The sequence below is a fragment of the Notolabrus celidotus genome, chromosome 7 (assembly GCF_009762535.1).
Source record: "Notolabrus celidotus isolate fNotCel1 chromosome 7, fNotCel1.pri, whole genome shotgun sequence".
NCBI lineage: Eukaryota > Metazoa > Chordata > Actinopteri > Labriformes > Labridae > Notolabrus > Notolabrus celidotus.
This window is the reverse complement of record NC_048278.1, coordinates 30,406,958-30,425,477: the sequence shown is the minus strand read 5'-3', so window position 1 is coordinate 30,425,477 and position 18,520 is coordinate 30,406,958. Positions and strand designations below refer to the sequence as shown.

Sequence of the window (18,520 nt, the reverse complement as noted above, 5' to 3'; positions counted from 1 at the left end):
TATTTTATTTTTGGTGTGCATTTTATATTGTTCTTGTTTTTAATTTGCATTCTTATTATTTGTATTATTATTATTATTATTATTATTATTATTATTATTATTATTATTATTATTATTATTATTATCTTCCCCTAATATGTCTTGCCATTGTTTCATTTCTGGTTCTTTCTTGATTTTCAATCGCTGTAAAGCACTTTGGGTTGCATTTGATTTGTATGAAAGGTACTATTTAAATAAAGCTTGATTGATTGATTGATTGAGTACCGATGGGTATTATGACCATTTCTCGAAACCCAGAAGAAAAAAGTAATGTTTTTTACACAATTTCTACCAACAGCAGCTTTAATATATTCTTATATATGAATTTTTAAGCCTCAGGGGAAAAAAATCATTGCACTCTTGGCCACTCTGGGCTTCTGTAGCTTTTGTTCAAATAAATATTTCTTTTTAAGTTTTACTGTCCACTTGGTTACAATTGTGAAAGAGAATATTTTTCTTTTTTAGATTAAAATTCAACATTTTTAAATGCTTAAGTTATTTCTACCACAGTTAGGATTCACGAATGAGAGAGCCTCCTCAGTGAAAAGCTCTTCGTTGGTGAATTGTTGAAGCTAATATACGTCGGTTTATGAAATACTTATAAAGTTAATAATTTACTGAAGGGAAACTTCCTATGTGTTGCATTATGACTGAGGTGAGTTTCAGTGTCAGTGGCAGACACGAGGGTATATGTTTGTATTTAAAGCTTCCGGGTAGCAGGAGCGTTGATGTTGAAAATAACCTCCAGCTGCTTCTTTAAGATAAAACAAACAGACTGCTCGGGTAGGTCCTCCCTCCCCCTTCTCTCTCTCTGCCTCTCTCTCTCTCCCTCCCTCCCTCCCTCCCTCTCTCTCTCTCTCTCTCTCTCTCTCTCTCTCTCTCTGCCTCTCTCTCTCTGTGGGACCCAAACTTGTTTCAGGAAAAAGCGCCTGAACATATCTTTTTTTTCTCTCTCGGGCTGAAGAAACAGGACAGCCGCCTCCGTGCCAAGGAGAAGGCGTAGACTTCCTCCAAACATTTCCTCCGCCATCTCCGCTTTCGAGACTCTAAAGTTTTTGTGGAATCAGTTTTTAGAAGAAGAAGAAGAAGAAGGAGAGGAGTTTTCCCCCACCTTTTACTCCCTCAACAACACCTGGTTGTTTCTTTTTTCCTTTTTGCTTTAAAACAACAGAAGGAGAGGAAAGAGAGGAGGAGGATTTCTCCGGCTGAAGTTGTGCAGACATGGACTGGGGAACAGATCTTTGGGTGAGTTTGACAGCTGACACAGAGAAGAAGTCATGACTAACAGAAATACCTCTAAGAGTAGCTCGTCCTGCCATTGTTGTCGTGTGCACAGTGTGTACACTGTGCTGCTGTTTTTCCACGACAGGCCTGGGTTAAGTAATCTTCAGGCAGCAGCAGCAGCAGCAGCAGCAGCAGGAGTGTGTCTGTAAAAGCTGCAGCCAGAGGAGAATTTCGCAACTCCTGCTGCATACCTTATCACAAGCAGAGGGGAGAGAGGAGAGCTTTATGACCCTCTCTGGCCACCTTATCTTCACAATGTTGTCTAAAGGTGTGTTCCTACACCTATCTCACTCACAGCTTTAACATGCTTTCACCTTTTAGGAAGTGTTGGGGTGTCTTCTTGTTGAAAGCTTGCTGTCAGCTGTGACCATCATCAGGTCAGAGGGACTGTCATCACTAAAGTTTCCCTATGTGGGGAAAAACTAGTTTCACTTCAGTCAGCTTCCACAAACCATTATGTGACCATTAAACTGAGACATTGTTAAAAAGAACTGACAAAAAGGCTAGATAATGTCTTCAGCCTGCTTGTTTAGTCCACACAGAGGTCCACATCCCAAAGACATCCTGTTTACTACCTCATACGACACAGAAAGGCAGGAAATCCTCACATTTGAAAAGACAAAACAAGAGATTCTGAGGAATTTTTTGCTTGGTAACAAATGACCAGTCATGAGAATACACTTTACACACTGAAATTAAGATACAAATGTAATTTAAATAATTTGTACTATACCTGAATGGTAGATCTCATGTTCTTACATAATATTACAATGTAATCTGTTTAACTTTTTAACTTTTAAAAGCACTGTGAGGAGCTGAATTTGAAATACTCTCTTACACTGATGTTTCTTCATGACCTACAAAGTAAAATGAGGTTAACAGAAACTAGATTGGTTATTTCTTTATGCTGAATTGTAGTTTTTTTTTAAAGCTGTTATGCCTTCAGGAGGAGAGGACAGGACAGTAGATAGAGCAGGAAACCAGGAGACAGAGAGGGAACTGAAATGGGGGAAAGGGGCCACAGGTTGAGGTTGAAAACATGTACATGGGGCGTGTGACTCAGCTACTCAACCAAACCAGCGTCCCAACAGAATTCTTTATATGAAACTCTACAACCAGGGTTTTGTTTGGTAAAAGAGCAATATGATTTAATGTTATTCTGACGTTTGGATGCTTCACTGCTCTTTGGGGACAAAAGAGTTAAACTGTGCATGTTCAGGCCATTCCTACATTTACTGGGACACCAGAGCTCACATAGTGATACTAGGGCTGTGATGAGTAACACAAACCAGTATGTCTGGTCACCCTTTGTGAGATGACTAATGCATAAACCAGAGTTCATAAAGTCATTGTAATGTTACAGTTGATAATTTCACATAACTACAAATCAATTAGTGGAACAAAAAGAGTATTAAAAATATCTGTATGCCGTTCATTTGCTTCCACAACAAAAGCATGTGTTGGCAAGAGCCACATCTTTATGGCAGCGAGTTATGGTGCTCATGGGAAATGCAGTCTTCATCTAATAATTTCCTTCAAAGGGGGTCACCAGAATCAACATGTGAAAACTCCTTACTGTGCCTTTAATTTTCTGATGGGTGACTGCATGCTAAAAGACAACATTTTGATTCAATGTTGAACCAAATGTGAGGTGAAGTCTGCAGGGTGTGTGAGTTTTCAGCTTAAACATATACTGTTGTTGTGCTGCTCTTGATGGTTGGTGAACAAGCCTGGGATAAAGAGTGAACACGACTTATTTCCCTGAGTCCTGCTGTGATTGTGGTCACAGTCTAAGCACCTCTGAGATTAAAGTGCAGTTAAACACAGACTGGATGAGGCTGTGTGGCTGTTAAAGGCTGTGTTTGTTGTTAATGAGTTGAAGTTGTGCTGTTTGTGGTGCATCTGATGGGATGTAATCAATGGTTGTTAAATTAGTGTGGGTTAAACCAAAACATGTCCTCGCTGTGTGATGAAACTATTTGTCAATTAACCTGTAAGTCCGAATATTTACCTGCAACCAGTCCTTTAACTTACACACATGTTCACCAGTTAACCCTGGGATTCATCTCAATTAAAACATTTATTCTTTGGTCCATTAGTGACCAAAAAAGACACAATAAACTGAAGATAATTGGCTTATTAAGATACCTTGACAGAAACCGAAAATGTCCACCTTTGAGAAGCAAATGTTTGCTTTTCTGTTTTCAAAATAGTTGCTGGATTTCCCTTAGATGATAATTATAGTTCAGCTATGAGAGCAGCTGTTTTTATATCAATTTGTTCCTCATTTTTTGAGTGCATATGTAAAACTTTACTGTCATTCCTTCTCAAACTTCCTGCTAGTTCAGTCTTAACTTAGACCACAACAAGCAGTTTGAAGACATCTCCTTGAGCTTTTGGAAACTGTGATTGTTTTATATTTTAAAATAGTTCTACATTTCAGAGACCTGATGATTTATTTATTCTATTTATAACAGTGGGGGAGTTTAAGTATCTCTGAGTCTTGTTTGCGAGTGGGGGTAAAATGGAGCGTGAGATCCACAGCCGGATTGGTGCAGCGTCAGCAGTGATGCGGACGTTGTATCGGACCATTGTGGTGAAGAGGGAGCTGAGCCGGAGGGTAAAGCTTTCGATTTACCAGTCGGTCTACGTTCCAACCCTCACCTATGGTCATGAGCTGTGGGTGATGACCGAAAGGATAAGATCGTGGATACAAGCGGCTGAAATGAGTTTTCTGCGAAGGGTGTCTGGGCTCGGCCTTAGAGATAAGGTCAGGAGCTCGGACATCCGGAGGGAGCTCGGAGTAGAGCTGCTGCTCCTCCGCGTCGAAAGGAGTCAGCTGAGGTGGTTCGGGCATCTGATAAGGATGCCTCCCGGATGCCTCGCTTTAGAGGTGTTCCGGGCACGTCCAACTGGGAGAAGGCCCCGGGGTAGACCCAGAACGCGGTGGAGGGATTATATCTCCCGCCTGGTCTGGGAACGCCTCGGGATTCCCCAGGAGGAGCTGGAAAGTGTTGCCGGGGAGAGGGATGTCTGGGTCAATTTGCTTGGACTGCTACCCCCGCGACCCGACCCCAGATAAGCGGAAGAAAATGGATGGATGGATGGATGGACAATAATCTTACGATGTGACAAGATCCTCACAAGATCTTCATAAGGAGAAAATAATGTCATTTGATTGGAGCAGTCATCTGATTCTAAATGTAAATGCTAACAAAAGGTAACTTCAATCACACAAAAAATGTATCCCCCAATTCTGTGTCAGTCTCCTTCCCTTGTTGTGGATAGGGTTTGATCTTGACGGGTGCATTTGGAGAAACGAGCACAACATCTTGACACCCCATTATGCCAGTTCTACACTGTACGATCTTGGCCGTCTCAGAGGAAAAATTTGCGATCATGGAAAAAATGGGCCATCGTAGCTGAAAATCGGTGGGAAAAGTCGAAAGATAGAGCCGTCTGCAACCAAAGATGAGCTACGATAAATTATCAAGCAGTGTCAGAAAATTTGAGAAATCCTTGCATAGTGTGTCTGTCACTCTCTGTCTCTACAACGCCCGTCAGCGAACAAACCAATAGGAACACATCAGGAAATGACGTGAACATCACTGCGTCCACTCAGACAGACACCATCATCGTCGCTAATTTAAAAATGGAGGAAACAGAGGTTGTACTCAGTGTGTTAAGAAGGATTTGCCTTTTAAGACATGTAGTAGTAAGCTCAAACCATGACCTTTGCCTGAATCTGACCCAAGGCTCATTTCCCTTGTGAAACCAAAAGTCCCTTTTCACCTATTGATACAGTTAGAAAGCCCCCCTATAAGGATAGTGATTCTCTTAACACCACTGAATAAAATATGTGAACACAAATCACATTTTTTATTCTATATCATCTTATGAACTGCTTTGAGCCTGTGTTTAAGATTTCCTCTCAAATTTGACTTTTTAGGTATTTTAAAACAACCGTCTACTTATTGTTGAGTTTGTTGTTGGCTCTTGTGTTTTTTCGGGGTGGACTTTGCTGAGTAACTCAAGTTACAATATGATACCATACCATCCAGTACCATAGGATACAATGTACTATACCCACTATAATGATAATATCATAATAAAGTAGTTCTGTGATAGTCTAAAAACTGTTGGTGCATTATAGTTAGTTCTCCATGTTTATTTTTCTTGGAAGTTTAGTTTAAATTAGTTCTTTGATTTTAAAAAAGAAGACCGATTGTCAACTCTGCGAACTCCTGTAGCGTTCTGTACTGGATTAGCAGAGTAAAGTAGGAATGGGGAGGGAAAACGTAGCTTTAAGAGTCTGCTTCAAATCATCCAAGAATCAGTTCTGCTTTGGACTGTACTGACCTGATGTGAAACGATAAGTTGAATGTGTGTTGTGGTTAGCGGAAAAGGACATGACGTCAGTCGTGCGGCTCTACCATCCAGTGTCGCTTCTACCAATGCCTTTAGCCGCACCAACGCAATAAGTCACCGCCCGTAGAGGAGATGTTTTGGCTTCACAGCTCACAAAAGGTGGAAATGAAGGAACGTTGTCCATTCTTTACACAGTCAATAGATTAAATCCATACTGGATATTGTCTAACTACAGCATTGTTAAATGTTATATCTGGAGCTTTGATCAGAAGTTAAGATCATTTTTCAACATGACCGATGCTGTATTTTGAGCTCATGTTGCATTTCAGATGTCAGCTCAGTATTCTTATGCTTCAGTGCCAAAGAGTGATGATATACCACAGATTTGGTAATACACCAACCAAATACTGAGTCCATATATTTCCAGATATAGCATGGGGGGCATATTTGGATATTCTATTTAATGTAACATTTGACACATCTGAACACACTGTTATATGAGGGATATTCTGCTCAGTATTTGTACTGATATAATAAAGCATATTCTTAATCAGAATCAGTATCAGAATCAGAAATACTTTATTTATCCGGGGGGGTGGGGGGGATTCAGTTGTTACAGAATGCTCTAATATACAGTATGAAAAAGTCAGAATATTAATAGAAAGAAGGAATAAAATAAGATATAAATATGAATGAAATAATAAGTATATACAGAAACGCAGAATAGTTACAGTTCACTATGTACAAAAGCACTGGGAATAAAGGTATTCTATACAGCAGTGATTTTCATCCACTGTGCCGTGGAACACTAGTGTGCCATGGACATTATCCAATTTCTCGTACTTAGTCCCAAAAAATATTATTTATATATACTGATAATAATTTGCCATGTACTGCGTCTGTGCAGAGTAATTCAATACTCGTCCATTTACTGACCTGCGCTACCCACTACTGGGTGGCAATAAAGCGCACTAATGACTAATGTGAGAGGTGTATGTGACAAAGCAATGGATAAATATTCGAAAAGGAAAAATGAAAACTCCAAACAGGGCCCTGGACAAAATTCTAACCTGGATGAAGAGCGTAATATGGGTTGTGGAAAAGGCAACTTTTATGAGAAAAAATACAACAGAAATACAGAAACAAAACAGAAACAGAAAACAACAAAGCTAGCTACTTAGTAGCTGAACTCGTAGCCAAATCAAAAATACCACACACTGTGGCAGAGACATTAATATTACCTGCAAAGCCCATTGTAAATGAGATGCTTCGCCCTGACGCTGTTAAAGAAGTAGCTTAAGTCCCTCTCTCAGATAAATAGATTAATGTATTGAGAGACTAAATGTGTTATTTTGTAACACTTTTGGTTGGTGGTGTGACTCCGGATTTTTTAAATGTAAGAAATGTGCTTTGGCTCAAAAAAGGTTGAAAAACACTGGTATGCAGGATGTTAAAGTGGCAGGGATATTGCACAGTGTATTGCACATGTATTGCACGTTATTGCACAGAGTACAGACTATAGTTCAGGCAGGAATGACTTCCTGCGGCGTTCTGTGGTGCATCTTTTTTATTTTGTATTTTAAATCTCAGTATACTCCTTACGATCCAGTTATGATCTAGATTCTGCAAGAATTAAAAAAATATCTCTTTCTCTGTAGTCTTCAGTAAGATTTCTGCCAGATGAACACCAGTGTAGGTCTTATGCATCACGCTATTTTGTAGCAGGAATGCATTTCCCACTTGTTGTCAATAAGACGGGCAGTAACTGCTCCGTAGGACTCTGACACGTGAGGTCCACCCATCAGATGTCCCTTTTAGTGTATTTAACAGACCCATCAAAGGAAAGGCATTGCAGATTAGGCAAGGTTATAAATGGTGTAATGTGACATCAGTTTACTTGACTCATATTTGTTTTTTAACAAATAAAAGTGAAACAAATAAATATGTTTTTCTGAAAGGTTGTTAAAGCATCAGATGTTTCAGATTCACTCAGGCTAAACCACTTAAAAAACAATCTAAGGGGTGGATTAAAGTAAAGCTTGTGCAACTGAGTTGTGCTGTTTTGTAGCTTTCTTTATGACTTAGGTGAGCCAGAATCTGACTTCAGACCAGCCTGCAGCAGGAAGCCCAGCTGCGTCACAGAGAGGGTGGGACTAGTCCGACTGGTTCCAGGCTTTAGAGAGGCCCCTGGGACCGTCAGTCACAGGGCGGAGGTTCACACTGAGCTAATGATTATCTCATTCCTGAACCCTTCTCCGTCTCACTATCAGTGTTTCCTCCTCTCCCACAAACATGCAGGAGGAGTAATGGGGTGTAGCAGCAGCAGCAGCAGCAGTAGAAGTGGTGAAAACATGCAGGAATACATCTCATAGATTCTCCACTAGCTAGTTAATCTCATCATCTACAGTTTGTTCCTGTAAATCTGATTTGCAGATTTCCTGGGAAAGCGTCTATTTAACTCCTCTTTCCCCTGGTGTTTTCTAATCCAGTTCCTTCCTCCTGGCCCGCTCGTATCCAGGACATTTCTATCTGTGTTACTGTATGATCTCCATTTAGCTTCCCATCTAGTCCCTCTGAGGACGCAGTATCTGTGTCTCTAGCTCCAAACGACCTCCATACACACTCACATACACACACAAACTTCTGAAAGGTGGAGTCGTTCTTTGTATTTCCCAAGAGACACAACAGCAGAACCTCCCTGTTGCTTTGTGTGTCCTGATTCTCGTATGTTCTGTGGTTATGTTCATCGTCAGTGAGGCCTCTGCTGTATGCCATGAAGATTTAAAGCAGTGTGTTACCTGTCCAACAGGTTTGTGGCCGAATGTGTGTGAGCGTGTTTGGAAGGGATGTGTGCAAAGAGCAAGCGAGGAATGCTGAAAGGAGAGTGTGCTTTAATCTCTACTACACCTTTGTGCTTTAGTGTGTGTGGCATAGAGAGCAGGGAGGATAGTCTGTGTATGTGTGTGTGTGTGTGTGTATATGTGTGTATAGATTCAAGCCTTCTCAATTGGACACAGAGTCCCGGCCTGATGAAATGTGATGCACATGGAGTGTAATCCAATCAGAGCTGAAAAAGTGCTAAGTCGATCGATTCGTCAGTCAGCTACTTTAAATGGATTGAAATATTTAGAAAGGATCAAAGATGTCACAAAAAATTAGAAAAAAAAATTGACATGTCTTCCTGACATGGCATTAGTAGTTAAATCTAAATCTTTGGATTTTGGTGTGTTGGTCAGGGAAAAAGAATTATTTCACAATGTCACCTTGTGTTCCATGAAACCATGTTTTGTTGTGACTTATTTCCTTAAAACAAGACAACTAGTGTGTTGAAGAAAATGTCGATCATTTTCTGGATGCTGCTGTGCTTTGTCAGAAACTCGGTGCTTTAACTTCAGGGTTTAGGTTGTAAACAATACAAATGGAGCGACGCCTGTAAGCTAGTTCAAGCAGGCAACCTGAGCTTCTCTGATTTCACATTTGCTATACATCATTCTCACAATCACCTGACAAACATGTCCTCATATTAGGCAATTTATGTAAGCTGACAGATAGCTGATCTCTGCCCCTGCTTTGCCAATGCCACATCTGCCTTGCACCAGTGCTGTGCTCACACTTTCAACCCATAGACTGTATAAAATATGGATGTAGGATCCGTGACGTCACCCATCTGTTTCTGAAGGGCTGTTTTGAGGCCAATCGTCGGTGGCAGCCATATTGCTGCTGTTAAGTGATTGTGACGTAAAGAGGCAGGCTTTGAGCCTCCTCGCCAGCTACAGTGTTCCCGCCTGTCAATCAAGTCAGCTGTGCCTCTCATTGGAAGACTCGTAATCTCAATATCTTCGAAATTGCTGCGTTAGAAAAAAATTCACCCCCCGTACAGTGTGTGCCGATCCAGAAATGAGCTATCCAGACTACACTCGTCTTTTGTACCAGGCTGTAAACATGTTTATTTCTGCTGTAGAGATCGCCTTTTTTAATTGGTGTGTATGTGGCTTCCGGTACTTCCAGTTTTTTAGCACTTCCGCATTGGACTCATATTTTTAAACCGGAGGTTGCCGCTTGTTTCAACCCCACCACCACCCCAGCATCCACATGTAGGCTCGTACTATAGGGGGTTTCAAATATTATCTAATCACTCCTTACTATCTGTAGTGATGAGGTTTGGAGCCTGAACACCAAACACAATGTTCAGCTGCTGCAACAAAGTTTTGACCAATGAGTTAACTGACTGAACTATTATGACCATGTAGAGCAAGGTGTGAGGTGTGTAAAGAGACAATACATGTATATGCAATCCTTATATGGTGTGAAATCAGCTCTTGTAGTGCAAGGGAAACAGGGACCTAAAGTCACACTGTATATGGTGACATAATGACATACTGTATCTCTAGCACATGGAAACCGGTTCCTTAAAGGTTTTATGAGCTAATTCCAAACCAGCACTAGCCCCCGCCCATAAAGAGGGTTTGTGTTAGTAAAGAGGGAGGTCTGCTGATTCAATAAAAACTTCAGCTGCTCCATGGTGAAGGTTTGCTTCTGTTTCTGTGTGAGAATCGATCAATTCGTCAACAAGTCTTATTTATTCAGCACCAGTTCCCAACATATGTTGTCTCAAGACACTTCACAAAAAGAGCAGGTCTAGACTAGACTACTCTTTGTTTATGCTATTTACAAAGGCCAAACATCAAGGTAAGATAAGCTTCAATACCTTCACATTTTAAAACTCTCTCCTTTCTTATCTTGATCCACCACAAGAAGAGCACTTTGATGCATTTAGCAAGTTACAGTGGCATTGAAGTACTCCCTTTGAACAGGCAGCAACCTCGAGGAGAACCAGACTCATGTGAGATAGACATCTGCTGAGGCTGTGTTGGGGTTTGAAGGGGGAGATGTGTAACACAGGTCATGCAGATTTATGATTACAGAGCCAATAATAATGATGAAAGTAAGTGTACAATTAACAGGAATGCATGATAATAGACTGATCTTAATATTTATGGCAGTTTAGGTCAACAGGTCAAATAGTAGCATTCGTAATTGTGATGATGATAATATGGGTGGGGATGATAATATCAATTATAGCGTTGGAGTGTTCTGAAATGAGCATTAGTGTTGTAGCAGTGATGATAATGGTGAGGCGGATAGTAGTAGTTGTAACAGCTGGAGTCTGGCACATCCACAGCAACAGTCCAGGGGAACCTACGAGACAAGGGAGCTCAGGACTCCCAGAAAGGTCTATGGTTAGTAACTTAAAGTAAGTGATAGATGGACAGATAGAGGAAAGAGAGGGAAAGACAGGAGCTCAGTGTGCCAGTTCCTCCGGCAGTCTAAGCCTATAGCAGCACAACTCAGAGCTGATCCAAACCTGAGCCACCTCTAACTATAAGTTTCATCAAAAGGAAAGTTTTAAGCCTAGTCTTGAAAGTAGAAAGGGTGTCTGCCTCCTAGACCCTGACTTGTAGATGATTCCAAAGGAGAGGGACCTGATAACTGAAGGCTCTACCTCCCATACTACTTTTAGAGACTTACAGTACAACGAGCAGGCCTACGTACTGGGAGTGTAGCGTTCTAGAGGGGCAGCTCTTTATGATGTGACGGTGCCGGACCATTAAGAGCTTTGCAGGTCGGAGGAAGGATTTTAATATGTATTCTACATATTATTTTATTAGGAACCATACAAGAGAGATGTGGTCTTTCTTCCTACTCCTAGTCAGTACTTTAGTGCTTTGGACCACCTGAAGAGTCTTAAAGGACTTATTAGGGCAGCCTGATTAAAAGGGAATACTTATGATCCAACTCAGAGGTAACAAATGCTAGACTAGGTTTTTGGCATTACTCTGAAACAGGAAGTGTCTTATCTTTAAGATATCGCAAAGGTGAAAAAAGGCTGTCTTTGAAATGTGTTGAATGTGGGTGTTTCACATTCAAGGACAAAGCCTGATCAAATACAACTCCCACATTCCCAACAGTCAAGCGGAGTTCCTCTAGTTTTGGACATATAGTGAAGTAAAAGCTTTACCAACTTTAAAGGTTGAGTGCTTCAACATCTCTTTTGTAGGGAAATCAAATACATTTAAACATCTTTGGATACAAATAGTTGAAAATGCTTTACAATGAAAGTGAAAATGGATAATCACAAAACCAGGAATTTCATTAAAATAATGTGGCACAGTTAAAATTTAAGAAGTCCACAGTTAGATTTAAATGTTGCTTTATTATTTTAGTAATTTTAACTGTTATCCTATTCTATTTTTATTTATTTATTTATTTTATTAATCTACTCAGTTTCATTGATATTTTTAGCCTTAGTTTTATTTTCAACTCTTATCCTTACCCTTTTAAAATCTATTTATTTTAACTATTTGTATTCTTAATTTTGATGCCTTAACTTAAATTTAAGTACACATGTTTTAATTTTGGTGCGCATTAGTCTCTATTTTATTTTATGTTATTTTAACTAAAATTTGTATTATTATTATTTTGCCCTAATATGTCTTGCTATTATTTTATTTCTGCTTTTTTCTTGTTTTTCAATCGCTGTAAAGCACTTTGGGTTGATCTTGATTTGTATCAAAGGTGCTATATAAATAAAGCTTGATTGATTTATTGATTAATAATACCCTCTTACGAACAATATATGAGTTGCTGTGCTTTTTTATATACACTGTATTTGGGGATTAAATACGCTTGAATGAAGTCACCATGTTTTATATCCAGCAACAAGTTTTCCTCGAGGCAGGGTGTGTCTGACACAAGGCTACATTTTGCCATAATTTTTACTATCTACTAATATGCAGATTACAGATGTGATTGGTGATCATAACAATATCCTGCAAACTAGAGGCATTTTCCAGATAGTCTTAAACACAAAATATTCAGAGTAGCTATTCAAAAAAACATAAAAGCAGCAATCACATTTGAGGAGCAAATGTTAAACAAATAGAAAATGTTGATTAATCTGAAGAGCTGCAGATTAACTTTCTGTCAGCTGGATAATTTCTTCATCAGGAAAGCTTTTGAGCTGCAGTTTGAAGTGTCTGATCCTCTTAAATCAGCAGACACTTCCCTTGTGACACTCCTGCTGCTGGCTTCACTTCTTCTTCTCTCCTGATGCTGTTTCCTGAGCTGGTTTTGCTTTCACTCTTTGGTGGATTCAACACTTGATTACTGTTTGATTATTATTGTTTGACCTAAAGAGCTGTATGTTTTCTGTCATTGTGTGTACGTTTAGGGTAAATATGATACTGAATGCTCTTAGTTTAAAATGATGACACTATCATAACCAACTTTAACTTCAATCTGAGTGCTGAGTCCAGACACAACAATGTGAATGAAAACCTTGAACTGGCACTGTGTCAGAGTGTGAATGTCTCAGAAATGTGTGTGCATATACATTTAAAGAATGAAAATATCTGTTCTGTCTTCTCTCATAGGACCAGTATGATCACATTGACAAGCACACGCAGTCGGGCCTGGACCTGGTGGAGCGATACATAAAGTTTGTGAAGGAACGGACAGAGATAGAACAGAGCTATGCCAAACAACTCAGGTGAGACAGTTTTTATTAGCCTGTTTCTAAATGGTTGGTGATGACTAAATTACTCTGGACTGTCAGTGCGTTATTGCATTTATTTATGTGCAGTAGTACAGTATCTTCTCCTTTTTCACTTTCTAACAGGAGTCTTACAAAGAAGTATGCCAAACGAGGAAGTAAAGAAGAACAAGAATGCAAGTGAGAGAAGTTTATGTCCAGTTTTCTGTCTGTTATCTTCACCACCCTTGCTTCTTTGTACACAGAAATGGCAACTTCCTTTTTGGTCACTGATTTAGTGAGTCTGTAAAGCTCTCCATTCTACATCACACATACAGTAGGTGTAGGGGCCATAATGTGGATTTTTATGTCATATTTGTGAATCATGATTGTTTCCTTTATATGGTTGACTTCATTTTTCGGTTTTGGGTTCATGGGTGTGGTTTACCTTTTTAAGTACCTGTTCAGTTGTGTGGTGGGAGGCATACAAAGAGGGTGAGTGGGGTTGAATATTTTTTGTTGACCGCCACTGTCATCGTCATTGTCATCGTTTATTTAGATCTTTTTTTGGTATTGAATTATTTTGAGTGTTTTGTTAATAAATAGAAAAGTTTCCTTGGACTTTGATTTTGATGTATGGCAAGACGCGTCACAAACACGAGTCCACTTAGTCTCTGCGGCACCTTTCAATCTAAGCCGCTTCAGTAGAAATGATAGAGGTGACATTTAGCTTTCAATTTTTAACATTGGGTCTCAGATTGTTGCACACAAGTTATCAAAAGCAGTAATCATGTTTAGCTTAAATGTCTTGATTTTGTCAGCCATAGCTAGCTAGTTAATATCAGTGCTGTCACAGTGTTGTGGTCGCCAAAGCTTGAGTCTGTGTCAAGCTTAAGTGTTCAACTCTGGGGTCGAGTCTGAGTCACCAAAGAAGTATCTGAGTTGAGTCCGAGCCATGGTATTAAAGTCAAACTTATCTGTGAAAAGTTTGAGTTTGTCCCTGTCTTCTCCTAGATGCTTATTTTACATGTCACACATTCTGCACTGCTCTTTTTCTATTTGCTGTAAAATCTTTGAGAACAAAACACACTAATCATGGAGCCTCTTTAAGCATCCTCACGAGGCCCTTGTGGCCACCGCTGATCTGATATGTTCAGTTAATTGAAACTTCAACATTAAAAGTGGCAGTGAATGCAGCTGCGTTGTCTAAGTCTAAGCGGCATTAGATGTTGTGGCACTTTTGAGACAGCAATGTAAACTAAACACCAAAAAAAAACACTTGCTCGGTTAATCACTCACGATGCAAGCCCAACACAAGTTACAGCACGAAGTAAGGAGAGAACTCAGTCTCATCTCAGTCTCTTCTGAGTGCATCGAAACAGTAGGCTCATGGTCACATAATATCATTCTAACTGTTGCTAAAGCTACATGGCCAAGGTTAAAAACAAAACAGCATCAAAGCTGTTGAGAGAGAACATAAAATAAGGGTGTAATATTGACTGCAAAGAAGAGCTTGATAGTTTGCTGTCATAGCACAGCGGTTTAATTTATGCTTTACAGTTTATAAATGCACAAAGATGCAGCTGCTCTGATGTTTGCTCTTGTAGTCTTGATTTGAAAGGCACTACATAAATACTCTCCTATTGTTGCTAAATGCACATGACTTGGATTGTGTAGCTATACAAATCCTGACAAGGCTGTTGTGCCTTGTTGTGCTGATTTTAGTAAACATTACTTAAATAAAAAGTTAAATCAAATGCTGCTTCCTCTACCTGTGATGACTTCGCTAACTGACTGCCCTCCTTCCTTCAGATTTAGCAATCACGCATCATTGCAGGAGATCCTCAACGAGCTGAACGATTATGCCGGCCAGCGGGAGCTCATCGCTGAAAACATGATGATGGGCATCTGTGTGGAACTCACCAAATACCTTCAGGATCTCAAACAGGAACGCAAAACAGTAAGAGAGGAAGGAAAAAGACTCAGGGAGGGAGGGAGGTAGGGAGGTAGGGAGGGAAGGAAGACAGGGAGAACAGGGATGTTTGCAGAAAGACCTGCTATAAACTGTGTCATCATCTTTAACCTCTTCTTTCCACAGCACCTGTCTGATGCCAAGAAAGCCCAGCAGAATCTAGAGAGCAGCTTTAAACAACTAGAAAGTGTGAGTCACATGTTTTTGTTTTTTAAAGATGTCCAGTTGATTTGATTTTCCTTGTGTCTTTTCATGCAGATACACTACCAGTCAAAAGTTTGTACACACCTTCTCATTCAATGGTTTTTATTTATTTTAATTATTTTCCAAATAGTAGATTAATACTGCAGACATCAAAACTATGAAATAATCTGGTTTTGCCACAATATGGACTACAACAGTAGTCAAATAGGGCTATCCATTGTGTACTAACCCTACCTCTGAACTACACAACTGATGGTCTCAAACACATTAAGAAGGCAAGTCATTCTACAAATGAACTCTTGACAAGGCTCATGTTAATTAGAAACCATTCCAGGAGACCACTTCATGAAGCAGACTGAGAGAATACCAAGAGTGTGCAAAGCTGTCATGAAGGGAAAAGGGGCTACTTTACATAATCTAAAATATAAAACATATTCTGGTTTGTTTAACACTTTTTTGTGAATTAAATAATTCCATATATGCTCTTTCATAGTTTTGATGTCTTTAGTATTCATCTACAGTGTTTCAAATAATTAAAATAAATACAAACCCTTAAATGAGACGGTGTTTCCAAACTTTTGACAGGTAGTGTAGTTCTGTGGTATTATGGTTCTATATTTTCACAGCTGTTTCATTTCCGAAATTTTTTTTGAAAGTTCCTAAATCAAAGTTTTACATTTACCAATGACTTATGGGTAAATAAAGCCAAAGTTCTTCAACCATAATTGGAGATGGTTTAACTTTTGTTTCCTGGAAAAAAATTAAAAAAAAAAAACTCAGGTAAATATGTATTCATCATTCATTTCATGTTGGAAGCTTCACTTCATACACCGTATGTTGGAATTTCTGTATTCCTTTTTACATTTGGCACGTCCCTGCTGTGCTGGGGTACGCTGTTTTAAAGCTTAAAGAGATGGGTTTTTTTTACTTAGATTTGTTTAGTGAAGTGGGGTCGACAATATTAAGTGTATTACCTACAGGGGATCTATGAGTTATACAGAGCCCCTTTGTTGAGGAAGTGACCTGAGAACTGGAAGGGAAGCTAGGCCATCAACCACTGTAGATTCTACTCTACGACATAATTTAGCTAATTCTAAGAAGTTCTGACCCAAACACTAATGTCTGTGTAAGTGTATCAGCTTATTACTGTGACATCAGGGCACCCATTTGTTTTTGTGAACACATAACGTGTGTTTTCTCTCACCTGCAATGGAAAGTGGTGGACAGACGAGTGTAGTGTGACCAGAACTGTTAATACTCGGTGGCGTTTGTAGTGAGATCAAGCCATCTATAAGGAGTTATAGAGTCCATTGTCTGTATGCACAAAAAAAAGAGCTGGGTTGTGGTGTGACATTAAAAATACATTGTTTTAAATATATTAATATTATTATATTATGTTGTAGAAACTTGCTCAGTCAAATATTTGTCATTATTTCTCACTGATGGTCATGAGGTTATTTGATTTTGATCCTGGACGGTTCTGAGCTGAATTTTTAAATGTGCAACATTAATGACGTCATTATCAGCAACCGTGGAGACGGCAAGCAGTTCCCGACAGTGGTGTTTCATATTGTGCAGATGAGTTTTATCCTCTCCAAAGCACTCCCTAGGTAGAGAGTTGTGAATAACTTTGTGATGACGGATGTAGCCTTCGTGCGTACCAATTTAATGGCTCTTTGCAAAAATCTTTCCAAAGAAAGACAGTCATTTTCTTATGTACTTCGTATTATAAGTTCAAGATGTGATATATTCCTCTGAGATGTCTGCATCCCTCCAAGTCCAATAAAAACTTGCTTCTACATTACTGTTTTAGTAATAATAATCTAATGGCACTATATGCAATGGTTTAAAATTCACAGAGGCATTGTTCTGCACTGAGTCCTTTGAATGTTTCACGTGCTTGTAGATTACTTTCCCACTGAGGTTTCTCCTGATTCATATCTGAATACTTTAGTCTTCAGTCTAATCTGTTAAGTCATAATGTATGAATTATTAAATGGAATTTATTATAGATACTAATGAAGTAATTTAATGTGACTTATGGATCCTTTGTAAGAGGTTTAATTAGTCCATGAGATTCATAAAATGGTTTTATAATTTTTCAACCCTTTGAGCAACACAAACAAAATTCTCATACCTTAATTGTCTGGGGCAGCCAACAAATTAATCTAACTCTCTGCAGAGTTTACAGTGTGTTACTGTACACAAGCAGAGAAATGATGCTGTTTATAACTCCTGTTCGTTATCCCGATTTTAGACACTGTAGTGTAACGTACAGCACTTGGTGGGCAGTCCACTTGTATTTTTTAAATCTCTGTGGGGCTGAATTCCCTGACTTTGGTATTTTTTAATACTCACTAAACTCTATGCATTATTCATGTATAATAAATTGTTTCTGTTTGCACGTGTCTGCAGACTAAGAAGCGTTTTGCAAAGGAGTGGGGAGAGGCCGACAAAGCCACACAACAAGCAGAGAAAACAGAGAGCGACCTGAACGCTACCAGACTGGATGTTGAAAAGGTAAACACACACACACATGTCACACAAACACAGGTTGGCTCCATTAACTGAGTGCTGATTTTTTTTCACCTGCAGGTTTCAGATATTTTCAGTGAAAATGATCCTTGAACTGTCCTTGTCTGTCTCCCTCCATGGTCGATTTCACCTCCCACGACTCCCCTCCCTCCCTCGTCTGCCTCCCTGAGTCTGTCCCCACATTGATCCCACTTTGCATTTTGTTTTGCATCTCTTCATTTCACCCTCTTCCTGCATCTTTTCATCCCCCCCTCCCTTTTTTTCCTCTGTTCTTGCACCTGTCTTTTGCTCTGAAGGCCAAACAGCACGCCCAAACCCGCACATACACAGCGGAGGAGTGCAGGAACGACTACGCAGCTCAGCTCCAGAAATACAACAAGGAACAAAACTTCTTCTACTACAATGAGATACCACAGATCTTCAATGTGAGAGGAAAAAACACACACACTCATTCACTCTGTGGAGCTGTAGCACACTGCTGAACTTACACACCTCCTAAAGTGACATAATACAAACCGCACCACACCCTTGTGCCACTTTTTCTAAAATCAAATCCTCCTCCAGTGAATGAACATTGTTTACACACA

General features: G+C 39.6%; 1 protein-coding gene across 2 annotated transcripts in view; it reads left to right on the top strand.

Moving 5' to 3' along the window:
• Window positions 1-675: 675 nt before the first annotated feature.
• LOC117815594 (cdc42-interacting protein 4 homolog) overlaps window positions 676-18,520 on the top strand; it is a 35,289-nt gene continuing 17,444 nt past the window's right edge. Inside the window, exons 1-8 of one of the 2 annotated variants that reach the window (XM_034687401.1) lie at window positions 676-694; window positions 1,004-1,284; window positions 13,125-13,240; window positions 13,370-13,423; window positions 15,035-15,182; window positions 15,321-15,383; window positions 17,814-17,918; window positions 18,230-18,358. In XM_034687401.1, coding sequence (XP_034543292.1) covers window positions 1,261-1,284; window positions 13,125-13,240; window positions 13,370-13,423; window positions 15,035-15,182; window positions 15,321-15,383; window positions 17,814-17,918; window positions 18,230-18,358 — 639 coding nt within the window. In that variant the 5' untranslated portion in view covers window positions 676-694; window positions 1,004-1,260. Of the gene's footprint in view, window positions 695-910; window positions 1,285-13,124; window positions 13,241-13,369; window positions 13,424-15,034; window positions 15,183-15,320; window positions 15,384-17,813; window positions 17,919-18,229; window positions 18,359-18,520 lie in introns of those variants that run through there. The other variant, XM_034687402.1, reaches the window with a different exon arrangement.